The sequence below is a fragment of the Tinamus guttatus genome, unplaced genomic scaffold (assembly GCF_059628265.1).
Source record: "Tinamus guttatus ecotype Peru unplaced genomic scaffold, ASM5962826v1 Tinamus_guttatus_pri_ptg000389l, whole genome shotgun sequence".
Classification (NCBI taxonomy): domain Eukaryota; kingdom Metazoa; phylum Chordata; class Aves; order Tinamiformes; family Tinamidae; genus Tinamus; species Tinamus guttatus.
In genome coordinates, this window is record NW_028288923.1 from 7,987,458 (window position 1) to 8,014,457 (window position 27,000).

General features: G+C 42.3%; 2 protein-coding genes across 7 annotated transcripts in view; both read right to left on the minus strand.

Annotated features, from left to right (window-relative positions):
* SLC12A4 (solute carrier family 12 member 4) overlaps window positions 1–8,634 on the minus strand; it is a 39,969-nt gene extending 31,335 nt beyond the window's left edge. For all 5 annotated transcript variants that reach the window (XR_015913718.1, XR_015913717.1, XM_088530895.1 and 2 more), the window contains exon 1: window positions 8,373–8,634. Coding sequence is in view for 3 of the 5 variants with exons in the window: in XM_088530895.1 (XP_088387021.1) it covers window positions 8,373–8,634 (262 nt within the window). In the remaining 2 variants the exon portion in view is untranslated. The remainder of the gene's footprint in view (window positions 1–8,372) is intronic.
* A 9,984-nt stretch (window positions 8,635–18,618) lies between these two features.
* Window positions 18,619–26,534, minus strand: LOC104574430 (dipeptidase 2). Of its 2 annotated transcripts, none has more exons than XM_088530898.1 (10): window positions 26,381–26,534; window positions 25,535–25,661; window positions 25,058–25,187; window positions 24,606–24,747; window positions 23,700–23,769; window positions 23,002–23,178; window positions 22,712–22,799; window positions 21,963–22,038; window positions 20,467–20,602; window positions 18,619–19,349 (listed from the first exon to the last, which is right to left on the minus strand). In XM_088530898.1, exons 1-10 carry the CDS (start codon window positions 26,509–26,511, stop codon window positions 19,167–19,169), a joined length of 1,260 nt encoding a protein of 419 aa, XP_088387024.1. In that variant the 5' UTR covers window positions 26,512–26,534; the 3' UTR covers window positions 18,619–19,166. The 2 variants fall into 2 exon arrangements, with proteins under 2 accessions (XP_088387024.1, XP_088387025.1); XM_088530899.1 differs by having other exon boundaries at window positions 25,058–25,224; window positions 25,488–25,661.
* Window positions 26,535–27,000: the final 466 nt, after the last annotated feature.

Sequence of the window (27,000 nt, forward strand, 5' to 3'; positions counted from 1 at the left end):
TCCTCATGACCATCTTCCCCGAAACTCAGTCCCCTCACACGCATGAGGGCATCAGATACAGCACGCCCTGTGTCACAGTATAGGGAGAAGCATTTTAACGCTTTCCCTGTCTTGGGTAAGACCTCTTAACTTGCAGAAAAAGGCCCAAGAGTCCTTGAAACAACATGCACCTTGAGACAGCATACAGCATTGTAGATGATATTAATTTGCTTTTCTCTCCAATATTGATTTCGGGAAAACGTTTTCAGACTCATATCACTGACCATAGCTGAGCAGTGAGAATGACGAGGGAATAAAACAAAAATAACTGTTTTTCGGGCAGATCTGTCCAGCTCACCGTGCAGCCAGAGGAGCTGCTGCGTGAGCACAAGGCACATTGCTCTTATCATGGCTCCACGAGAAGCTCAGCACACATGGATCATCCGACCACGAGAGCATCGCCTCGGCACAGAGACATCACCCATGCAGCAGTGGGCAACGTTAGATCCCCTGTCATCCACCAGGCAGAAATTAAATCAAACACATGCAACAGAATGCACGTCCTTGGAAACTCCAGGACATAGAAGTGAGCTTGTGGTACAATATGTGGATACACCACCTTTGGAAAGGTCACAGGCAAAGCATGGCAGTTAGATTATTCTCTGGGTGGAATTGAGGTACGGCTTTCAAGCTCCCTGAATGTACACTGAAGAAGGGCATTTTAAAATAAGGTAGATAATCATCACACTGTCTGGTTGCACGGCATCGGATGTAACAAGTATAGATCAGCTATACATCTGCATCAGGTCTGGCTCTGATTTCCCGCAAATTAACCCATGATGTTGCCACTGCATCCTCTGGAACATAAGGCAACATCCAAAGTGGACAGTTTGTTTCCATTTGGGCAAAGCAGCCTTGATATAAGTCGTATCTGTGCAAGAAGGGGATTTGGATGAGGATGACAAGGGCTGGCTTGTGATGCCTACGAACACTGCCCTGGAGAACGTGTCACAGTACTGGGATGGGGAGCACAACTTAGGAATCAAGGGAAGGAAGGGAAGGGATCCAGGTGGGGGATACTTTAGCGAGCACTGCTGCTCAGCCTTGCAAAAAATCACAGATCGCTCATCATTGAATAACCACCTTTGCAGGAGAAAAAAAGAACAAAATAAAAAGCTGCAAATGTTTGGGAGGAGCAAGTTCTTAAATCAGAGCTAAAAAGCTCAGTGGAGAACCTCTACCTTTGTCATCTCCCTCAAGCCCGGATACAAAGTAGAGAGGGGAGCAAAAGAAATGCAAGTCATATCAGTTACTGCATTTACAAGGGGATCAGGGAGGTCGAGCTCCTGAACACAAGAGGAAGGAAGAGCTGAAATGGAAACGCGCTGCCTTCCATCATAGAGATGGCAACAGCTCCGCCACCTCCTGGATTTGCTCCTAGGCCTGACTTGGCTACGACCCGGCACCCGGCAATCCAGACGTGGACTTTGCACATGTTAACTGAGCACAGTGCAGATGGGGTTACAACACAAAGCAGAGCTGCTACAGATAACTTTGTGAAAATCAATTATACTCCAGGGCATAAAAATTGTGTTTTGCTGCAGCAATCCGCAATTTAAAGTATGCAAGAGCAAGTCTCAGCAAGCCTGCCCTCCTCGGCAGCTACCCGTACTCGGCAAACGGCAGCTTCATACGGATCTTCTTTCCCTTCAAAATGGAAGATCTGGATGGTCTAACATGTTTCATGAGAGGGAAATTTCTGTAACGACTGAATGATGCCCTAAGTAACTCCTCACGAAACATCTGTATGAAAAAAATAGTATCTCTAAGAGATCAAAATGAAGGATGGTGGTTAAATTGCACAGAAAACTCACACCGCTGTTCAGCCACATGAACCTGCAGCAGACATGACGCGGAGGGAGCAGAACACACCTCTGCCGTAAACACTTCACCTTGCGCCACCTCTCCTCTTCCAGGATCTGGTTACACAACCTCTGTTACAGCTCCCTTCGAGCCAGCTCCAACATCAGCACGTGGATTTGATCCTAATTTCTGAAGTGATCGATGGATTGCATCCCAGTTACGTGGCAGAGCACATGTCAATCAATGGGACACTTGGCATCTAGGACATTGCAGGTCAGGAGAATTAGGTCTTCTAGGGGATGGACCTAGTGGAATAAACTGCCAGGTGAGGTTGGGCAAATTTGGCAGCTAAGTAATATTAGAAATCCCACTAAGCTATCCCCAGCAAACAAAACAGCTTTCCAATCTGCTCAGAGAGCTGCGACCACCACTGAAGGTAGTGGTGGGACACGATGGTTGGTGGGATCCCACAGCAATAGCAGTCATCTCTCGCCATCCACCACCCCAAGCCAGCACAAACCTCCAGCTTTCCTCTTCTCTGCAAAATAAATGCCATTTCACTTACACTGCCGACAAGTCTGAGGCTGTCCCGGTGAGCAAGGCGAGCTAACCTGGCACTTCTGCCGAGCCATCAACCCTCCCTATTCATCCATGAGCTAACTGAGTCAAAGCTCTTTTGGGCAATTACCTTTTATTCTGCACATCGAACCCCACCTCTCTGTCCTACAGAGAATGAAGATCAAAAGACAATTAAAGAAAATTCCAAGTATTTTTAATAACATCATTTCTTTTTCTTAAAAAAAAAGGGCTTCCAGCACTGTCCAAACCTATACCTCTGTTGCTCAGACATGACTTAGACTGCTGGAGAGAAAACAGTCATCTTCTCCAGGCCAAACCTAAGATGTACTATGAAAACTCAACCCCATCACGCAACCTATGAGCAAGAATGCTACATCCTTAACTCCAGCAACCTTTCTATTGGTACGGAAGTGACAGTCTGAGACTCTGGAAGCAATATTTAATATTAGAGCACACTCAGGGCAGATAAGCAATACAGAGAATACAAAATAAGCCCCAACAGGCACTCGGAGGAGAGGGGAAGGAAGCATCATGTAACAGCTTAAAAGAAACATCATATCCAAAAATCTTAAGAGAAACTTCCACAGATACATCATAAAAATCCATATTATCATGTAGACTTTTTTTAAAAAAAACTTAAGTCCTATTGAATATATCATCAAGTATTTGACTTTGCAAAAAGATGCATAGACTCTAGTCTATGTCATCTAGCAAAGTATTTCACAACCTCGAACGAATGAGTTAAAGAAAGAAAGACCCTTCATCAAATAATCTTGATCCCACAGACTGGCCATGATGGCCGTCTTTCTATAACATAAATCAATCTCCATATTAAATTTTGTTACACCACTGTCAAAAATAAGTAAAAACTTTTAACTTTTTCTTGGAGGGGAAGGGAAAACTTACCAAATTCAGCTTTTCTCTCTGTTTGGCACTGGGTGTCCCCCATGCTGTAACATGCACTTAAGAAAAAAGCAACAATCACCAACTACAATTTTCTTCAAGTGTTTTGTTCTTCTTTAGCTAGTGGCATTTATCACGTTTGGCTTCATTTTCTAACCAATGAAGCTGCAGAGTATCTTAATCCCCATTTTACGTGGAACTTCATAGCACATGCCAAGTTTGAGCTTCATATTGAAGAGCATGCAACCATGTTTTAAAAATATATATTTTATAGCAGCAGGAGGAAGAAAAGAAGCATCACACTAGTTGCATTAAGGAAGCAAAACACTAAAGAAACTTGCAAGGGGAAATGGGATAAAACAAACACAAATCGATTTTATATACAACAGAGAAAGATGTACCACAAACAGAAGAGAAGATACCTAATAATTGATTTGAATTCCTTTAGAAAAGTGCAGAAATGGAATAAGCGATAGTTTGAGAGCATTAAAAAAAAACAAATCTTACTGGGGACTCAAGTTGGAAAGAGGTGCTCAGCGGATCAAAAGCAGCATGCATTTGCAGGTATAATTAGATAGAAAATCAATGTCTTCTCATGTGTAATTGCCTCGCCTTCTAATACAGGTGCCCTCCTAAACACACACACACAAAAAAAATAAAAAACCTGCACAGCAGCTACACAAGGCTGGCACCACAGGGTTTTTTTGTGTGCGCATATATGTATTTTTAGCAGGTTTTTGCAGCACACAGCCTTACCCACACACACTTAACGGGAGGTGCCTTTAATTCACTTTGACATATCAGAAAGATGCTTCCCAGAGCTTCACCAAATAACTGAAATACCAGAGAACCCACAAAAGGCCCATGTTTTCCTATATTTAGCCAAGTCGTTTTCGGTTGCCCAGCTGCTGGCAGCGAGATCCCTGCGGTGCCGCAGAGCTGCCACCTCAGCCCTTCGTCTGCAGCTCTGCGCACGCTAGGAGACACAGCAGGGAGGTGCTTAGCGAAGAAACGGTTATGCAGAAACATGAACTCTTTTACCAAAGCAAGCATTTTTAAAGATGAATTTAACCTGACACAACAGAAGAAAAAAAAAATCTAGAAGTTTGAGGCATTCATGAAACTCACTAAAATAAAGTTCTTGCTCTCCGGGTCAGGGAAATTCTTGCTTTCGTTTTGTGTGAACCTTCCAAACGAAGCACATACCATCACCCACGTATGTGTCCTATGCAACCAGGCAAGTCACAAAGCACTTCTCCACTCTCATTTTTCACATACCACACTCCTATCTTCCCTTATCTGCAGCAAGGGTTCACTTATCTATCCACTTGTATTGTAGGAAGAGGTTATTCTGGAGGTTAGAGCAGCACTATCAGTGCTTAACTAATCACCAGTTACACAAACAGAGGAGAAAAAGACGCCCATGATGTTAAGATCCCTTTCAAGATCTGCACTTCCAATTATATCCATTTCTGTGCACCTTAGATATATTAATAGCAGAGGGAAGAACTCAGATCAAGGTACCTTAAAATTTTGTCTATGAAATAAATATTGATATAATTAGCACTCTGGAGACACCTCTAAAACCACCAAAGTTACACAGTAAACACTACAGAGAGCAAAAGCTGAGCTGACAAGCTTGATGAAATACAACACCCTGCTCAGCTAAACAAATGAAGTGAAGATGTGGCATCTGTACTATTTTCAACAAGTCAGTAGTACACAAAGCAGCAGGAGTTTCTACTTGAATTTTCAGTAACCTAAAATATATTTGGACATGCATTTGTCACTTTTTAGCGGCAGTATCTAATTCATGATATGACTAATCCTATCTCATCTCTGAACTTTGCCAAAACACCTACATATAAGAATTGTTTTATAAAGGGATTTTTTGAATGATTCATGCATCTTCATTAAAAGTATTTTCAGAAATACTTGGTGAGCTTTATTTCTCATCTTATGAGCAAATTAAAGCTTTTTCTACTAAGTCACCCAGCATTAAAAAAACAGGGAGGGAAGAAGATTAAAAGCAGAAATATGCTGCTATCACACCTAAACTTCCATTACCAGCCTCCTCCAGTTTGAAAATAGCTTATTGCAACTCACCAGCATAAGCTACTGCTCCCCAAGGACACTGTAGGTACTAATAGAGTCTGAATCATGAAAGAAGGGTCTCAAGTTTAGTAACAAAACTGTGGGCTGAAGGAAAGCCATGTGATAACAGGAACATAAGCAGAGCAATTCATTGGCAAAAACCAAGGGTGGCAGCTGACCAAAGTCAGTCAGCAACACCAAGCTGATTAGCGTCTCATTTCCACAAACAAAACTCACAGGAAGATAAATAACTTCCCACAGGACAGAGTTGCACTTCACTTACCAGAGTCCAAGATCACTGTGAACCAAGATCCTTAGAAAAACAGAAAAGCTTTGCTTGGTAAGTGCTATTCAGACCCCACTTTCCTTCTGCTTACCCTGTGTACCCAACCTAACACGCAGGCATTATTTCAAAGCCAGAAAAGATGCCAAATGCACATTTCTCATCCCTGCTGATCCATAAAGCAGAGCTCGCCTGTTTATGATAGGATCACACAATAATTCTTTGTGCTTCTTTTTATAAATGGAAGATGTCATAACCTATTAAAACTGGTTGCAGTAGGTAAAAGTAGTGCCAGTAGTGCCTGGCAAAAAAAAATGCTGATTTTATTCACAAACAAGCACTGAAGCTATCTGGGAAGCCTGGATTATTACACATCAACCAATGTATTCTCATGCAAATAGCTGGTAAAATCTAGTGCAGAACAGCCTCATTTCCGCAGTGTTTAGATAACACCTCATTAATTGATAACCCAAATAAAGCAGAAGACAAGAAAGCATTCAAAAACAAGACCATTTTGTGACAAATACAGGTCTGTATTTGCCAAACTACTCCACCCACTGCTACAGACCCGCTGTGCACAGTTACATTACTGTGATAAACCATGCGGTTGAAGGACCAGGTCATTATTCAGGCACTTTAACTTCTCTGCTCAAACAGAGCAATCCAAGGAAAGAGTCTTTAAATGAGGTTCTTATTAACCATCTGCTAAAATAAAATCATTCCTGGAGAAGATTCAGAAGCATAACTCCAAACGCCCATACACACTGTGGTGGCACTGTGGTCATGCAGAGATTGGATGATGAGCACGTACAGTTGAGACGCCCTATATGCACCAGCACGAGTAAACATGTACTTTGATAGGGCCACTAAAACCATGTACTCAAGTCAAACGCCATCTACCTTAACTGAAACCAGGGTCCCACCACTAACAAACCTCTCTGCAAGCCCCAAAACCAACCTCAAGAGGCTCCAGATATCTTTTCCCCTCCAGCCCATAGGCTCCAGGCCTTGCTAAGCAGCTGCAACACTCGAACCTGAGCAGCAGCTTCCCATCACCAGCACATCATACCACTAACGCTGCCAGAGTGGGTGACCCGCCTGGGCACCGCACACAATGTGTAGGAGGCACCAAGGAGCAAAGGAGTAACCCCAGGGACATCAGCTTCCCCATGGGCCATGAAATCCAGCAGGAGAGAGCCAAGGCCAGCGGGGCAGAGCATGCTTGTCAGCACAGGGAGCCAACACAGTGTATCTTTATACATGTCCTGAGGATATGAAACAACACTAAATTACTGCAAAAGTAAATTAAAAAATAGAAGGCAGTCACATTTTAAATAGAAATAGTGATTAACAACCATGTGTTAATAGAGATATTGTCAGATATTTATCAGTCTTAAAAAAAGGACCCGGTTAACTTCCAGCAGCACAGCTCTCGTGCAGCAGTCGGAATATCAGCACTGCCAAGATCAGCTCCTAACGCACGGGGATGGGGAGCTGAATATCCTGATGTGTCTTGTTTGCACACATCATACAGGCACTCCGATATCCAAGTGACAGTTTGAGTTGGCCTTCCTTTAGTCACTATGGCAATAGCTTTTACCAGTCTCATTTACTAACCCACAGCCAAAGCCAGCTAACGGAGAACATCTTCTGCCAGGTCTCTGCTTCAAACTGCTGAGATGGGTGGAACCATATTTGCAAACCCTATTTGCATTACTGCCTTATATATTAGCTGTACGCTAGGAAACCTGAGGTTAAAACACAGCTTTTTACCTAACGAAGCCAAGGCCTTGTGCACAGCCTTTAGGGCTAGAGCCTCGAATCAATGCTGTGATAACAGACATGTTGGGAAAACAAAATACGTCTCATTGCTCCAAAATGGCTACATGAGAACTTGAAAGAACTGATGTAATGGACATAGGCCTGCGCAAGAAGCCACTTAGTGACAGAAAATGCAATCCAAGTGTCCTTTAAATGAAAAAGCAGTAAAAAAATCTATTGGAAACCGAGAAGAGAGAGAACTGGACAGTGGTACTGAGACAGCCCAGTACTGCAGCGGGCACAGCTGTCCCTCGCGTCCCAGGAGGCCCCGCGGGGCCGGGAGCTGGGGCACTCGCCCGCTTCCCTTCTCATGCCGGAATCACCCTGATCCAAGAGGGTGAGAGAGTCACCCGCACGAGGCTGCTCTGTTCCCAGGGGTTGGTTACAGCACCCAACACGAGCAGGCAGAAGGGAACAGACGGCAGCCCTGTCGAAACACGCCGCCTGCCAACGAGCCATCCTCCCCGCCGCCACCGTCACCGCAGGCTCCGCTGCGCCCAGATCGATCCAGGGCGAGGAGCCGCAGCGGAGCAGCGCGACAGGCCGAGCACCAGCGCCCGCTGCCCAATTAAGACAGCGAGAGGGAAATTATGCGGACGGAAGCGTTTTTTTAAGACTATATTACTGGGGAGTAACAACACAAAGAGCCACCTGCGAGCGGGTGGTTCCCGGCCGCCCATCACCGGTACCGGCCGCCTCGGGAAGCGGCGCGGGGGCGACAGCGCCGCTCCCGGGGCAGCAACAGGCGGCCGGGGGCGATGCGCGAGGCTGTCGGCCGCCGCCGCGCACCCGCCTGCCCCGGGAGCCGCCGTTACCGCCGGGAGCCCCGCTGCCCGCGGCGCTCACTCACCGTCCGAGCTGACGGTGTCGTAGGGGTCGGTGGCGGCGGCGGCGGCGGGCGCGGCGGCGGGCTCGCGGTAGTCCACCCAGCTGAGCCCCTCCACGCTATCGTAGTCAGCGCGGGGCTTGTCCTCCACGGGCACCACGGTGAAGTGCGGCATGGCTGGCGGCGCCGCGGCGGGGCCGGCGGGATGCGGCGCGGGGCCGGCGGCGCATTCCTGCCCCGTGCGGTCACTTCCTCTCAGGAAACCGCGCTCCTCGGCTCCACCCATTCGCCTCCGCGGCGGGCGCGCGCGGCGGGCGGCGGCGCGGGGCGCTCATGGCGGCGGCGCGGCCCCCGCGCTGCCCTCCCGCCGTGGGGAGGACGTTTCCCGCGGCCGCCGAGAGGCAGCGGCGCGGACACGGGCGGCCCGGCCCCAGGGCGCCGCCCCGCCGCCATTTCCTGCCGCTCGCTGAGGGGAGGTTGGGGAACACGCAAACACGCTCCAAAAACACCCCCGAGAGGCGCCTGTTCTGGGAGCAGAGCGGAGGGGGCTGCCTGTGAACGCGGCCGGTGGGTGCCCCTGAAAGAGCCGAGCTGCCGTGACACCGAAGAGCCAAAGCGACCCAAGGCGGGCGCGAGCCCTGCGCCGCTTTGCTCCGAGTGAATCGTACACTTGTTTTTAGGTGAATTAAAGCGTAACGTCAAGCAGTGCAGCTGGCCTGGCTTCCTGTGCTCGCGCCGGCGCTGCTCTCCCACCATCTCAAACGCCCCAAGACAGCCCGGCCAAGCAAGACGCCGGAGCAAAACAGGAAACGCGGCCAACCGAGGAAGAGGCAGGGGCCAAAGGCTGAAAATCAGCTGGGGAAGAGGGGATTTCTAGCCCCAAGGAGGGCAGTCCACCATGGTGGGCTGGGGTGAATGCAGCTCATGACGGAGCCATCGGGCCATGCCAGGCCTCACGGCCGCCTCGGGTGTCATTACTGCCCTGTCCATAAACTAACCTTGAAGGTTCTTTTTAGTGTATTAAGTAATCATCAGGAGGAAAAACAAACAAAAAAGTCTGTTTTTTTACTATGGAGTATCAACTCCAGTGGGTTTTGTACATTTTTTGACTGAAAATAATAAATCTGTGTACAACTAGATGCAGCGCTGAGGCAAGATTTTTGCAGGAGTAAGGCAGTTTTCTAATATTGCGATTAGGCAGCGTTGAAATCCCAGGAGAGGCTATGGGAGAACATAAACCTCGGCGCAGAGGAAGAGGACAAAATACTATTTCGACATTTCCTGAGCTCAGAAAACCTTACTCTGAGCTTTCTGAATTTGTCCCTTTTTTTGGGCAAAGCAATGTACAGGTCACTGAGATAGAGAAATGAGTAACAAGCAAAAGAGACGCAGCCAGGAAGGGGAACTCTTTGTTCGCAAGAGCTGACTAATAAGTCCATTTTAAATTAGTTGGGTTCAGATGTAAGCAGAAAGGATCCATGCTGTGGAGCAACTGCAGCCCAGGGGGCTACAGGGCCCTCAGTTCACTTAAAACAAGCATGTCGATAGACCACCTCTGGGGAAAGCCAGAGCAATTGCACCGCTTAATACTGTTCAGACAGGTGGAAAGACTTCTAAGACTTCTCTGTTCTTACGTGATCTACATTCACTTAGGTCTTTTTGCTCCATTAAGGAGGACAACAGTGTTTCTTCATTTGGCTGTGGAAATCTCACAAGCTGCATTTTCCTCCTTTCAAAACTTGGAGTTTTGAAGACAAAGCGTTTTTTTGAGTTTTGTTTTTGTTGTTGGTGGTGGGGTTTTTTAGCTCTAAAACCAGCATTTCTGTAAATACTTTCCCAGCAAGACCTGTAGAGTTTTACCAGCAAATTCCATGGGCACATTAGCCCAATTCTCAGAATTTAGAAAGCATTTCTGATAATTTTAGAAGCATGGATCTTGGCAGATTGACAACATGTTAGTGCTCCCTTATTCCATAGTCTTATCTGCAGCACTGTTAGTTGCTCCAGAGGACAGTGGAACAGTTGGCCAAGAAGTAGCCAAATTTTGAGCCTCTGAGGTTTACTCATGTTTTGTTCTTAGTAAGTGTGGTATAATCAGCTGGACAGCAGCCACCAAGAACACAGAAGAGAGGTTTTTTTTTTTTTTTTTTTTTAGAAGAAGGACAGGATGAAAAATTGCTACTAAGCACATTAATTCGCATAATCTTTTGTCTTCTTTTGAGTGAAAGTATCTGATCTATGTAGGTGTCTTATAAACGGGCACAGGGATTACAACCACTATGTTAAGAGTTAGTATTTTTGGAGTCTTGCATGCTATGGAAGAAGAATTAAATTGGGCACTTCCTTCTCATCTGGCATTTCAAAGCAAGTCTGGCAAGGAGCTGTCCTTCTTTAGATACAAAAAAAAAATCAAGGTCGCTGCAAGGTGGTTTAGTATCATGAATTCAATGACTCTGAAATTCTACCCCCTTAGGGAAAAAAAAAAAAAAAACAACTTATGCACATAAACTAGCAGCTCCCTTATTTAGAATGGGCATGTCCAAGGAGATAATCTGGCTTTAGGAAACTGTTCAAGTTCCCTAAAACTGAAGCAAAAAAGACAGTGGTTCTTTACTAGTTTGTGGCCAGTCCATGGTTGGTGGTAAGAAGTTACTGCCCATATCAACCGTGTTATTTAGTTTAGTGTCATAAGAGAACCGAAATTTCAACGTGAATGATGTTTAACTATTTTTTTCCCCGATAATTATTATTACTTACAAATGATATGAGTGACCATCACAAGCTTAAGAGTTGTCTGACAAAAGACAGGAATAAGACCAGATGATCTAGAAGCCATTTACATCAAGACAATGTTGGCTGCTGCTCTCTCTCATTAAATAACAGGGATGGAAATTACCAGGCTGCAACCAAGCCTGGTGGAATTTCCACCGTTGAGTACAGACTGTTCACTGAAAATAAAAAGCTCAAAAGCACAGAGAATGTATTCATGTCCCCTTTTTTTTCTCTCCTCAATGGGATAGAAAATTTGATCTTGTCAGAAAGAAAGGCTAGTGGTTTCATGTTAAGGCCAGCTTAGCAGAATTAAGCTTTATTAATGAGGAAAGGCTCAAGTTTTGTTAATTTAGTATATATTAACAACGCCAGTGAAGTCAACATCTGAAGATCAGCAAATATGTGATTGTTTCTTCTCTGATACACCATCCAGAACTGCTTTTGAAGTTGTTTATTATCTGCAAAGCAAAGACCTGGTCCAATTGCTATGTAATAAGCCACTGTAAACTAAGCCATTTGTAAACTAACTTAAATAGGTTTAAGCTTCCAGTCAAATGTTTCTGTGATTAAAACTTACTCCGTTCAATTCAAAGCAAAGCAGGTTATATGAGAAACTCAGAGCCTTATGGAAGGGTAGTAAATAAACTGCTGGAAGTTCTAGTATAACTCCTTAGGACAGGCAAACAAGGTCAAGTTTGCACCTTTTATTACAGGTGATTAGACTCAAACAATAAAAAACAGCTTGGCTTTTACAGCTCTACGTGAGATAGAGGTTGCACACCCCAGAGGCTGCTACAGAGCAAAGTTGACTTACGAGGCGAGGCATCTTACCCAGTCGCTGGCAGACAGTAATTCATGGATCCTTGTATGCTGCCTTTATTATCATGCATTAATATCAGTATTAGTGATTGCTTTTAGGGGTATAGTAAAGGCATCAGTGTTCCAAGGGGATATAGACTATGTATTGTAAGGACCCTCTAAATAAGCTCTAGGAGGTTGTTTATGGCGAACTTAGCCTATGATTTTGCACTATCTAATGTTAACTTTAATCAAACACCAAAATCTCACTGTTTTATCTTTTAAATAAAATGATTTGTCATTTGTTTCGGGGTGTGAAGACCCAGCATCTGCAATTATGTTTGAGTACAGCATTTCACATCTTTCCTTTGTCCTGACTTTAATGGGAAGAAGCCTAAGTTTAAATTAAACCATTAAATTTTTCTAGCTAAGAAATCATGTGGTAAAAATATAATCTTTCTCTGAAATTTCTCTGAGTAAAGCCTTAAAATGCTTTCTTGGTCCTCTGACATGCCCAGTTCCTGCTGTCATTACCATTCTACTGCTGTGGCCCCAGGCCGAGCACTTAGAGGTACATGGATGGGATGCAGTGGTCTAGAAGCCCAAGAGAGAACATCCATAGCTCTGTTTATCCAAAATACATATCACTCCTTGAGTGGAGTACGTCCCTTCAGATGCTTTAGTCACATAGTATCTCTGATAATACAGACCTGTATAAAGCATTTTTTTCTTTAACAGTAGGACAAACTATGAAACTATAACGTAAACTGCTAGGACCAATGGAAAATTTCTAAATTACATTACATGAAAAGTGTTTCTTAGACAACTTAGATGACCAAGTCAGTAGTAAGGTAGTGACCTAGGCAAAAATATATTTTAATTGGAACAGAAATTGGGTTGAGGGTGAGAGTTTTCAGATTTGTAGACAACATATATCTAATGTAGCAGAAAACTTGGTAAGCTGTTGAGATGGCTGGTAAGCCAGTAACTTGGAGAACGGTTAAAAGTCTCCACTGGCCTTTGAGCAGCACTCAATTCCTCAGCTATTTGCAGAAGAAGGTCCCTTGTAACAGCATGGAGTGTATTTCATTGCTTTTTGGAGCCCTCTGCTTCTATCGCAGGCAGTTCATGAATGCAGAACTTTAGCTCCGGGTAGCTCCTCTACCCAGCTGTATAGTATAAATGCAAGCATTTAAATCTCACCAGTTCTCCACTGTGCTGCAAGCCTGCAGCACTCTGTGTCCTAAGTACCACAGTGCTCACACTGAAGAATCAGAGGGTTTTAGCAGCGGAGCCAGAGGCCTCATTGCAAGTGCAGCAACAGTACTGCTGGAATATGCAGAACAGTAGATCCATAGCTAGTTTGCTGGGGTTTTTTCCACTCAAATGGAACATGGGTCACAAATAGCCCTGAAGCAGCCATCAGAAAAACTAACAAAAGATGCCCCTGCCAGATCAGGACTTCTGTGGACATGCGGCTTGGCAGAACTCCTGCAGGTTCACAGCCAAGAGGTCACCACAGCCAACTCCCTCTTCAGCACATTCCTGCCTCCCTGCACCCGAGCATCCTGCCAGCATGATGAACAAAGCAGACAGGAGACCAGGCCATAAAGGTTTCTCGCTAGTGAATAGTCACCTCTGTTTCACTTGACAAGTTACAGTTGCTGAAGGAGGTGCCTCCAGGAGGACTGCAATTCCTGCATCCCTGTATAAAGAGTAATCAGGGCTCATGTGAGAGGCAACATGCAATCCTGCATGATCCAGCAATGAGGAAAACGAGGCAAAGAAAGTTCACAGTGCATTTGTACAGGAGCTGGTATGTTAACGGCCCTCAGAGATTTGGTTCATGTTCTAGAAAATGTTATCAGATCATAGACATTGAAAGACCACAAGAGGACACTGTAGGGCTGCTCATCTTCTAATTTTATTTACTTCAATTAACTTTTTTCCCTTACATTATGTTTGAAATATTCGTATTTTACAAAAGATAGCTTAATTTATTCTTTAGGCCTGGAAAAGTAACCAGGTCTTTAGAGTTTTGTTTTTGTTTTTTTGTTTGTTTGTTATGCTTTTAATTCACACTCTGATAAAATCTGCATCTAAGTTTTCTCCACAAAACTTGTTAAATATTGCAGCAATTTTAAAAGTAAAATTGAGATGCTGGAAAAATACACCTCATTGGGTTTTGTTCTTTTTTTTCTTTTAATGAACAATTTTCAGTTTGCTTTATATTTTATCATTGATAGATTTGTTATGATCCATTCACTTTTTTTTTGTTTGTTTTTTAAACAAAGGACTCAGAAGAAATTGAGTATAGGCATAGGTAGGTTCTTTAGATTTCAGAGTTTCTCTGCAGGAGGAAACCCTGGAAAATTAATCCAAAGGGACTTTTTCAAAGCTGTATTAAATACTTTGCAAACTCTTGACCTTTGTTTAGTTTGTTTGACAAAACTGGTATTACCTGCAGCTTTGATCTGAGCTGAAATGCTTCATGGAAATAACGAGACTACCTTATGAGAAAAGACTTCCAAGAAAAACATCTACCGATTAAGTAGGAAGGAAAATCTTTCCAGTGACGTTTACCAAGGCACTTGGAGAGAAACAACATAAACAGAGTGAAATCTAGGCACCCTCCCACGTAAATTTTGATAGTTAAGGCTCAAGTCTGAAGGAGAAGCAGCAGTTTTTCATTTCTGTGATATAAGCTAAATATAGTCCTTTATTTACTTAGCATCTTTAACAATTTGTTTGCTTCCCTGTACAAACTGTTTCATGAAAGAAGTAGCTGAATTAAGGCTGATACCTCTTCTGAGATTATGGTTTTAGAGAAATGGCACATGGAAGAGGAGCAGCTATTGATTTCTTTCCATAGAGAGAAAAAGAGAAAAAAAAAGAACATATACTTTCACAACTTGGAATAGTTTCTCAAATAGAAAAAGGATGGGGAAAGAGTTGGTATGACATGAAACACTCTGTGAACACTTCATGAAACAACTAATCCACTAATACAAGGGCAAGGGACTGAGAAATTCCAGCTTAGTAACTAGAAATCCTGGACATCCATTTCTATAGATCTTTACTTTTCTCTGGTATAGCTTATGCAATCATCTTAGCACCATCATGAATGTAAGGGGAAAAAACTTTTTGCAATTTCCTCTGTTAAAAAAGGACATTTATAGGAGCACCAAACACCCATCATGAAATGTTTTATGTAAAATTTAGGCTTGTAGGTAAGATATCAAGATACTAAGCGGGACTAGAGAAAATACTGCTTTCTTGAAGCATTGGTTCAAGCATTCCAAACTTCCCAAGGTGGATTAAGCAGCGTCACAGCTCATCATGAACAGAAGTCAAGGATCAGCTAGCATACTGCTCTAGGCCCTTGAACTAAATCCAACAAGTCTTAAGGACAAATGAAAGTCACTATTGGTGAGAAAATCCTTTCTTGTAATTCATGTCTAGTCATTTAGAGGATTATATCTATAGATATGGATCCAGAAGAGAATTGACAGAGGAGCTACTGCTTTCCCTAGGGGACACAGGGAGGGTCTGAGTCAGTTGGCACAGACTTGCCCCGCTTTCCTGCTCCTCTCCTGCACCACTGTGCATTTGCAGAGCGTGGTGAACCCAGACACTGAGCCAAAGCAGAAAACCAGTTACATGAGCAAGGAACAGAACTGATTTTCATCCTGACCACCTACCTGAACCAGCTCCACAAACAGTGGTACCATCATAGGGTTCAGGAAGATGACACACAGCCAAGGTGTCTGCCAGCACAAGCTGCTATGGGACTGCACCCTGCTCTTGAAGACAGCGATAAAGTGACATACAGCTTTTCAAAGCTGCTCCCAAGGTGCAGATGCCAACTAAATCTATATTTTCCATTGAACAAAAGTGAACAGCCTTATAATTATACAGGTGGTTAGACTTAAAACACAAAGTTTGGAGATGTTTAAACATAGAAGTACAAAGAGCCGCTCAATGAGACAGAGAATGCAAATGTTAGATAGCTGCACCCTTCAGTATTCCACATCCCAGGTTACAGCCCAAATAAATCACCCACTCAGCAGAACTTAGATACATGAACCAGAGACTTGACATAACTGATGAGTTGTATACCTACACAGAGCAGTAGGCTTTTTGGGACCGGCTTCTAGCATCCCCAATTAACAGATGAGACAACTGAGAAGTACAGTTCTTTCTGTAGACATGGCAGCCCAATATTTTCATAAGAGATAGCACTGGTGTCATTCTTTCACAGACCAATAGTTTGCATATAGTTTTGTTTGTAGTCTTTGCTGTGCACATCATGCATGTGAAAGCACAAGCTTTGGCTTTTTCAAGAAGCCTTGCACTTTGGCTCTTATCTACAAACCTCGCCTCACGTACTTCAAGGATACATCGATTTTGAATTTTACAGAGATAGTAATAGCTATTTCCTGAATGCACATTACCACAACCCATTATTTAGATGGAGTAAATAATGAGCTGTGTTTTTCCATTTGGCAACTAACAAAGCCCATTACAAAGATGCTATCTTAATAATATCTGATACCTCACTTGTAACAGCAGCTGTAATAGAATCTGTCAGTTTAGCTAGCATCTATTTCAAATTACAAGTGCAAATTGCTCTTATTAATTGGTGCATGGCAAAGGAATTAAATCCCTGGCTGAATCATGCTCTTCACCAGGGGATAAAAATTGGAGTGCAAGCATTTTCTGCTTGAGCTGTTAGAAATGCAGGGTTGGGACTACTACCACAACCGTCTGGTCAGGAGGGCTGTGACACTAGTACTTGCACCAAAAGGCCACTGCAGCTTTTGACAGCAGTCACAGCCAGCTTCCAACATTAGCTTACTTCTGCAATGCACTTCTAATGAGATGCCTTTCTATCCATGTTTCAAGTTAGAACCACACAGTTTTTGAGTATTAAAAAAAAAAATGCATGCAGGCACACACACAATCTTTTCAAGATGTACAGGATCTCATATTTTACTTGATGATATCACACCTTGATGTTAAACCCTCCTCTCTGCAATTCAGCTGGCTAGATTGAGTCATATGCAGTAGGAAGCACCATTCACATGGTCTCACTACAGTGACTTGGAGCCGTCGGCGTTGCCCTTCCCTAGGCGTGTGCTCACACTTCCATGAGGTTGGTCTGCAGCTGGGGAAGTCCAAGCCAGCTGCCAAGATCCAGGAGGCTCCACAGGGTAGAACCTACCTGACTTTTTCCTTCTTCACATGGCCAAGCTGTATTGCAGGGTGGAGCACCGTGCAGAATTGCATGGCACTTGGGAGGCTTTCGGCAGTTTTCGATATTAGTGTTTTACCAGTTTACACCAATATCTGAGTTTATTTATTTTTTTTTTTAATTTCATGTGTATATTTCACCATAGGGATACAAGTTACTCTTTGCAAAAAGTAGTCAAACAAATGCAATATATTACAGCTAGAAAAAAGTAAACTACATCCATAGAATGAGGGAATCAAAATAATTATAAAATTTATTATCTGTATCTTCAAGAATAGAAATATCTTTTTAACCCTTGCTGCTATATGGACAAAAGGTAGAAATTTGTGGGCAAGGAAGCAACAATGTGATAAAAGGGAAAAGCTGAACAGACAGAACAAGCATTTTACATTTCAAGTGGGCAAATAACTTATTATTGTAGTACTAGTTCTGTTCAAAAAGATGATGGAAGGCAATTTTCCAAAGATCTTACAAAATTATTAATGAGAAGTGTATATATTTTTCCTGCTGAATTCATCATCATTCTAGTATTATGTGCCTTAAAAACAAATTCTGATGCTAGTTAAGTAGTATCAAGGAAGACAAAACATCTAAGCCTGTGTAGTAATTACAACTTGTGTGAATATATATATATTATTTTTTGAGGAACTGTACTTAATATGTGGCTTGTATGTACTAAATTATTCAACATGACTTGCAAAGACTTCAGCAAGTGACTCCAGCATGTCCAGAATATTCTTATCAAAGAGACCACTGTATCAGGAGAGCTAATGAAGCATCATTTTGAAGCAATAAAAGGAGCCCTCTTCATTCAGCAACCCTAATTGTACATGGGCAACGACAGATGCTAAGAACAGTCCTAGGTGACTCCGTAGACTTGCTGTTTCTAATCTATTTGTGCTTACCATCATCTTTCATTTAGTAAATGCTTTGTGTGTTTACAAATATTGCTCAGAGCCCAATTAGAAGACTTTTCTTAATACTGTGCTAAAAGTTAATTGTGCAGATATATCAGTACATGACAAAAAAGCAAATATTATTATATAACAAACAAGGCAGTATTTATCAGCAACCACTGGGAAATAACTGCAAAGATTTAGGGATGCCATTTTCAGCAGGAATCTCATGTTGTTTTAATTAAAATCCCAGCTTTAAGGCCTACCAAGGATAGGCCTATCTCAATATATGATATATGCTTTTCTATTAAAAAGTAGCTTCTAGCCTCACATACACTGCAAATTTGAACAAAGCATGTTTCAAAAGCTGGAACAGCAGAGGATATATAATAAAAGAATATCAGGCTTTTTAAATCAGGCTCTGATCTTAGCCTGATGTAATATGGATAAAAATTGCTACTGATAAGTCCATTCCAGGAACATTACTCAAAATGTGAAGATTTTGGAAATGCTGAAGATCATTTTAATAAAATTTAAATTAAACACTCCTTTGCTGTTCCAAAAAAAAAAAAAATCAGTAAAAGAACAAGATCTCACCCTCTGAAAAAATCTAATTCCTGTTTTACTCTATGGACAACAAACAGCATCCTGCAAATTATAGAAGAGCATCTACAGCTCTGCCTAATTGCCCCTACCTGAATACATGACACCAACCTCCCTTCAGTTCCTCTCCAGCACCTTAATTGCTCTTATATCCTGGCCAGGGTTAAAAAGCAAGAGTTTAGTACTGCAGGATGGATCCCTACTGCTAGTGTTAGGCATGACATCTAATTCACGTATCCATATCGCACCAGAAGACTTATCCATCAAATGTGAGTGATTTTCATCTGTCGATCCAGGTTTTACCAAGAGGACAGAGAATTTATCATTTCAAATTCCAAATTCTTTTGCCACATTTAAAATATACATTATCTTGCAATTATGCAAGTAAATTTATAGAAGTTAAATCAAAATTTCAGCACAGCCTTACATTAACAACACCTCAAAAGACAGGCAGTTGCACTGCAGGTTACTCCATTTCTCTCAGCTCCATAGATCTTATGATGTATAACACAATATTACATATACTACAATTACAAGTGTTAGACTGAAAGATTGTGCCACAGAAGGAAATCCAAAGGATGCAAGTTGATAATTACTTAGGTCTAGGCGACAGGAATTTTGCACTTCTTTTGGGGGGATTTCTTTCTCACCCACATCCATTAGTGCTCTGTCCCGCACCTAGAACAAGTCAAAAGGATGGCTCTGAAAAAAAACATTAGACTAGCACAACAGCAGTAAGCTTTGTGCAGCTAGCAAATTCAGTGCTACTTCAAGTGAACCAGCTTGAACTGTATTGCAAAAATGCATTTGAATGTGAGGGAAGCATCATCATGCTGAGGTTTGCATTCATTACACATGTATTACATCAAGAGGCCCATGTGGCTGTCTTGACTCCTGGCACATGTAGATGTATTAACTGGAAAGCCTTAAATAAACTCATGAGCCTTCTTCTCTGAAGTCAGCTCACAGTCTTGAAACAGAGCCTCAAACATGTTTAATTTAAAAGAAAACTATTAGATCTTAGACAGATTAGCATGATGATTTTCAGTCTCTCATTACATCAGTCTGATGCACATACAACTCAGCATAAGCCAGCTGAACTGGAACATAAGACAACTCCCTGATTTAGGGTCATCTAATATATCCCAAAAAGGCAAATGGAAGAAGAAAAGATCACTGTGAAATATTGTCTATAAAGCTTTATGTATAGTATCTACTTATCCCTGTAAAGAGAAACAGAAAGAATTAAGCAGGTAGCAAGTTTGAAGTTGTTTTTTTTTTTAAAAAAAAAAAAAAGTAGTTATGTAGAGGTCTTCCTCCTGCCCTCATCTCTGCACAAGTTTCTAGCGATGAGGTCTCTAGCTGGTTGTGATCTAGCCTGTTAGCAATCCAGTCATGCCCTTGGATCCCAGCCGGGTCCCATGACAGCAATTCACTGGCCTTGCACGAGTCAGCATTGCTCCCTGGGCCTTGATGCAGCTCTGGCCACAGCCTCTCCACACTGTCAAGTGATTCCATTTGGAAGCCAACAACGTCAATTTAGCAGATTACCAGAGTTGGGAAAAAAAAAAAAAAAAAAAAAAAAAAAAGACACCCACAGAGGTCTGTCCACTCTCTACTCTCACTTTATTCTGCTAACACTCTTTCGCAATCTTGGTTGTTTTCCCAGTATTTAGATTTATTACACTCAGTGTTCATATTTCTTTCTAACTCATTGAGCAAAATGGCAAGGCAGTGACTGTACCTCTCTTCCCCCTTAACAGGGATTAGGATTCAGTTTAGGTTTTAATCTTACCTTTTCTGCTTCCCTAAAGACACGGAGGAAGTTCTCCCGTAAGACCCCTTTCAGTTCTGTTTCATTCCATCCTCTTCTAAGAAGTTCCCCAATCAAAGATGGGTATTTAGAAACATCTTCCAGTCCCTCAGGGAAACTGTTGGTGAAATTCACGCAAGCATATTCAACATAGATCACTGAAAAATGTAGAAAACTTTTTTAATTATTTCACAGAAAATCATATCAGGAATGAAGTCACTGGGGACTAGATTCTTTCTCCAAGAAATAAAATAAGTAAATAAATAAATAAGACTCCAGTGGATATAGCCAGAAATAGGACTGGGACACAATGTGAGGCTTTTTCCTTCATGGAGGATCCTAATTAGAAGTACTAGAAGTACCATTTCTGAAATGAAACAGCACTTACATGCAGCAGGACAACAGCCTAAAGGATATTAAAATAAAAATTGAAAAAAAAGAAATCTCATGTTGTAATTCCTCCCTAGATCTGTCTTTAGACTAAGAAGAAACAGGTGTGTTACAGATGGAGCTTCTTCATTCCATCCCTATAGCTGTGAGCAAAAGGGAACCTGCAAAAGCATCATGCAGTAAAGAACAGCTGGCAACTCTGAATTGTTAGTTACTTTTTTTTTTAATCCAAACAAAATAAAATTAGAGCAATAGTGTTGCTTTGAATTCAGTAACTTAGGCAATATAAGGCAAACTACTCAAAAACCTCTGCTGAAATTACAAGCAGCAAAACTGTTTGCATGCCTTATGCTAACACTTTTCAGAATAAAGGAAAACTGGAAGTAAGGAGCTGCCAAACCTGCATTTAACAGCAATGTCAAATTGAGTTTCCGTAAGTCTTCAACTTTGTTTTGAAACCACTATGTTATTCTTTTCTTTTGAGGTGGCTGCTGTCAAACATATCTCACTCAATCTCTGCCATTATTTTCTATGGTTTAGTTACAATTTCACCATCCATTAAACTCGCGCTCTTTGTGAAATTGCACAGAATTAAGTGTCTCCTTCTGATATGGTTTATTTGGAGATTATAATTTCAGAACTATGATTAGCTAAACCCATGGGAGAAAGTTATTTTGTGGTCATCCAACTTGACACATGTGAATCTCAATATGACTTTCACACCCAAAAGTGTCTGATCCCAGCAAAGAGATGAAACAGCTGGAGGTTCAACATTAAAAAAAAAAAAAAAAAAGAGTAAAGCTAGGGTTATCCTTGCAGAGGGCACCCAAGCTACAGTTATTTCCTGTTCTGCAGTGTATCGTGTTAACCCAGCTCACAGCATCCTCAAGGAGTGAGCAAATGAGGAACAAGTAGCATTGCGTTGCAGAGACCAGGCTGTTGGCCACATTCTGCTTCTCTTACAAAACTGTGTTTCAGTTGTCCTCACAGGATAACGTAGTACGTCTCTTTGAGAGACCCTCATAACTTAAACTCAAAACCTTCATAACTTAAGCAGCAAATATTAGTGCACATATGGTTTTACTTACTGTTCTACTCCATCATAGTCTCCACCAATTCCTATTGATTCAAAGCCTGCAATTTTCTTTATATGGTCAAAATGATCTAAAATAAAATATCAAAGAAGCCAAAACATAATCTAGGCATACACCAGGAAGAAACTGTTCTGTTCAGACACATCAGTAATAGGGTAGCATTCTCCCTAGTTGTGGATTCATAATCAAAAAATATCTAAAGACATCCCAATAAAACAAGTTAAAACATAATAATGCAGGTTTTTGTTTGCTTGTTTGTTTGTTTTTTTAAAAGATTTATTGGTGCTTAGCTGAATGTTAATTGTTGCTATGTACTCTAGATAACAGTCTTCAAAATAACAGCTACTTTGGGGAGATGTTAACAAGGAAAAAGATATGAACATCACAGCATATTAATTCCCAGTAAATATATTACATACACAAATAGATTGTATGCAACCCATTATACACCGAGATTTTCCACTCTTAGCTGCAAAGGTTTAGGGCATTTTCCAGAAAGTAATGACTATTTTGAGATTAATGATTCTTAGCTCCCTTTGGAAGCATCAGTTCCTCCAGCTATGTATTAATATCTTAAATCTCTTGCTATGTTGAAATGAACGTACAGTCTAAAAAGACCCAGAACTGGGATAAAGTAGGATAGGAAAAAAGCAAGCAGCACAATTCCCTCATTCTGAAACATGATTGATGCCAAAAAATTCATAGAAGCCACTCATAAGAATTGCAGTATATTAACTTCAAACCTGCCAGGGTAGAAACAGTAACAGCTTTTCTGCCACAGGCCAGTACATCTGCATTGAAAGTCACCATGATAATCCCCTTGTTGCTTTTCTGAAAGAGACAGACAGACAGTGAACAGCCACTCAGGCTTTTTGCAAACCTCACAAGCATCTTGTGTGGATTAGGCTCCAGTTCCATCTATGCACAGGTAAATATGACATCATGGATCAGGCAAAAAAGTGATTTTTTTTTCCTCCTCTTCCCCCCCCCCCCCCTTTTTTTTTTTTTTTTTCTTTTTTAAGACATCACTCACCAGTTGCTGAAGGATATCGTCGGGAACATTTCTTGAGTGGTTACAAACAGCAAAAGCTGAAGAATGGCTGAAAATTACTGGTGCTTTTGAGATGCGCAGTGCAGCTTTTGCTGTGGAATATGAAGTATGAGATAAATCTATCAGCATACCCAGGCGATTCATCTCCTTTACCACTTCCTAAAACAGATGTATAAGCAACAGTATCAGTATTACATTTCTTTAAAGGAAACCATTTAGCTAATGCATTAAATCAGATAAATAGATTCTGCAGCTGTCAGCTAGCTATAACCATGCTATGTCTGTATGTGTGTCTACTTGCCTATTTATTTAATAGGAGGATCTTCACTCACAATAAGCAGCACACCACCACATGCTCAAGATGCACAGAGCTCAGTCAAACTGCATTTTATCACAAGTACTCCAAACCTAATCCTTCAGATTTTTATTCAAATCCCACTATTTCCACAGACTAATTCATACATCTGATCACATCATCAAAACTGTTGTAATTAAATCTAATGCTACCATTACCCTTTGGAACATCACAAGGAATTTGTCTTTTTTGAGCTCTCACCTCCCTTCTAAGTAGTAAGAATTGCTAGTAATTAATTTTTACTGACTGGTTGCTTTCTGAAAAGGCCAGAAGCTGTTAATTGCATAAAAGCCTGGTTTGATTATCATTCAAAAGAAGTTCTTACTTGGCCAAACTCAGTGAGACCATCAACATTAGGATAAAACCTATGTATTCCCTTAGACGATGATTCAGACCTTAAGAAGGGGAGCAAGGGAGGAGAAACATAACGTCATTCTGGAGATCACAAAACCAGCAGCTGACAGTTCTTATGCCACACAATAGAAATCACTACCTTGGTGTCACAGCCAGAGTTAGGGAGAGCAAGCTGCAATATGCATCTTACTGGCACAGCGCATTTTATGTTCATAACTATACTCTAGAAGTTATTCCTTCAGGTTCAGGACCATTGCACGAACATAGTTTGCAAAGTAACACAACACAAGCAAGGAGAAGCTTGTCAGAAAGTTTCCCATTAAACAATCCCCTGTCAGAAAACATACACTGAAATCCATCCAAAATGGCAGTTTCCTGTCAGCTATGTGTGTGTCTGCACACACTTCCCTTTCCCCCAAGTCTGTATAAGAGAGGACACTGGCCAAGCAAGGAGTAGGTGCTCTCACTGTGAGACAGGAAGCATGGGCCTCTCTGGCAACTGTACAGACGAACAGCCTTGACTGTCAACTGCCAAACCTTCACATAGCACTTACCCTCAAATTTACATAATTTGCATTTTAAGTACCCTTTTTCTTCCTGCTTTGCCCTGGGCAACTTTTCTAGTAAAAGGAGGAGGACAGCAATTTCCCCATATTTCTGCATTAACAAAATTGTAAAGCTCCTGAATTGTCACAATAAGTCTCCAACTTGCCCCATATCCCAGAAAAAATAAAAACGCTCCCCCTCCACCCAACCCACTATGTTTACAGCAGTGGTTCAGACCAAGCAGGAGATCCCTCTGTCTGAATCCACTGTTGGCCCATCTGCGGAGCAGCACAGCTTTAGGCAGCTACACACACACAGGCACACTGGTTACCACGGCGTATTGCAGGAATGGGTTAAAGTCAGGTAGCGAGCGCCCAGCTCATAGTACATCCGCAGCGTGGCCAGGCTGCTGTCAATGGAGTGGCCACCTTCTATTCCTATCAAGCAGGCAATCTTCGTACTGTCCGAGATGCCTGGAAACATCAGAGGAAGAGAACTGCAAAGTAATTCCATGATAGATAAGAAGCCAGTTCTACTGAGTAATATTTGTTCTTGAAAATTGGAAGCAATAACACTGACATCTTTATGCAACAGCTCAGTGCAGTGCACACTTATACGGCAAATTATGTTCTGACTGCTGAGACTTTGCACAGACTCAGTTATTGATTGCTTATTCAGTGAAGCACACTCTCAAGACCAGGATAACTTGCCTGCTTGCAGCTCTCTTTTGCACATAATTCCTGCAATGCTATTAAAAAGTCTATTATGAAAAAAGAGCATAACCTTGGGAAGTCGTCACAAGCTCAAGTTCTTCATAGCTGTTGCACATCCTTTTGACAACATCAATTTGCTCTAAGGTCAGGCGTACAGCATCCTTGTTCTGAGCGCTGCAAAGAACATACACTGACCAAAACTGCAAGAGACATTGATTGACAAGTGAACTAGGCAACCTGGCCTCCAACTCAGAAACAGCTGATTGCTAGGAACAAGGTCATTTGTACAATAATGAAAAACACAGTTTCCTACAGTTCACCAGAGAGTTGTGACTACAGTTTTCCCTCCTCCCTCTCTCCCTCCCCTCAAAAAAAGGAAGAGTTACAACCCCAAGGTAAAACCCTCCCCCTCAATCAAGTATGACTAAGGTCTTTTGAAGTACTCAAATACTCCACAGCACACCTAAAACCCCTAGTACTTCTGTGACTGAGGGACAGGCAAGTGCAAAAATGCCTTCTCCAACCATCTCGCGGCAGCGGTACACACCTGAGCTCCCACAAAGCCCGCCTGGAGCTTCCTAAGGTTTGTGTGGGTCTGGTTGACTTCCCGTAAATTGACTTGACTGAGTCTATTTTGGTAAAATATTCTCAGCCGCAGCGCAAAGTCATTGTGGCTAGAATAACAAACAAAAAGGTCGTGTGAGACGAAGTCCTTCCTCTTCTAAGCCAATTTTACTTTAATGGCCACTTTCTTAACTTAGCCCCTTAAGCCAGTAATTGTCAGTAATACTTGCAGTAACATATGCTTAAAAGACTCCCTCCTTCCCGAGCAAGTTTTATTCCTTAAAATGCTCTATAATCAGAACAACGAAAATCTTCTGGGCCTTTCCCAGGTTTGTAGCTCTTATGTTTCTATACCTATTTTCCTCACCATCCATACTAAAGGAACAGCATTGCTGAAATCAGCAGCCATGCTCCTTGGAATCAAATACTTGTGGAGTGGCATCATGCACCAGGTCAAACTACACTCAGCACAACCATTTCTTTGAGCTGCAAGAGCACCCTTTTAAGTTCTGGTGCTTTACTCTCAGCTGAAGGCAAAAGTCATGGCTAATGAAAGATGCCATTAGATTACAGGAAGGAGATAAGGATATTGTGTAAAAGAAAAATAAATGGTGCTGGAATCCAATCAGAAAATTGCAAGCTCATTTAGAATATCCTGACCCTGGAGTAAGCACATTCTGAACTGAGATTCCTGGAGACATAAATCACTGCAATGACCGACTGCTGCCTGCAAGGCAGGCTCTGCTCATCCACAGACATTTTACTGTCTCCTCCTCACTTATCAAGGTTTCCTGAGAGGGCTTATTTGAACACAAGACATTTTCCATACCCATCAATTAAACGTGTATCTTGCATCAGCTGGATCGCTCTCTCTCTCAGTAACTTCTCATCGTTGAATGGCACAGCATCGGAGAGGAGCACCAGCAGCCACAGGAGCTGCTGAAGCAGATTGCTCCTCATTTCTGTACGCCTGTTTCCTAAAGCAAAAAGATGCCACAATTATTCACCAACGACTCTGACACAGCAACTTTTCCCTCTGCAGAGGTGGTGAGCTTTCTAATTTAGGCAAAATCAAAATGTCTTTCTTTCTGATAAGCCTCCGGTGAAATTCTGAAGAGAATAATGGATAGAAGGGGATGGTAGCAGATGAAATAATAAGACAGCTGCATTCTATGGGATTTTATATTATATTTATATTCATTTACTTATGTGTGTATCTATTTTAATATTTCTAGTTATTGTTGAACCCCATGTTGCAAGGTTTTGCACCTGCAGTCACCCAGCTGCCCCCAGGGCACCATCCAGGCCCCGCAGGCAGCAGCGTTGGCCGGGCAGCCCCTGTGCTCCCGCCGCCCCGAGCGGCTCCGTGCCCAGGTCACCGCGACTGGGACGCGCGCTCCGTCCACGCCACTTCAGCTGATTTGTTCCTGCTGTTGGGAAGGCTTCCAC

Bases quoted from the DNA above. Each gene is read 5' to 3' on its own strand.
- LOC104574430 (XM_088530899.1), bottom strand. From the start codon at position 26,511: ATGAGGAGCAATCTGCTTCAGCAGCTCCTGTGGCTGCTGGTGCTCCTC. The intron at 24,748-25,057 runs GTTATGCTCTTT...TGATGTTTCCAG, and splicing joins GCTTGTGACGACTTCCCAAG to GCATCTCGGACAGTACGAAG. The intron at 23,179-23,699 runs GTAAGAACTTCT...CATCTGTTTTAG, and splicing joins GTCTCACTGAGTTTGGCCAA to GAAGTGGTAAAGGAGATGAA.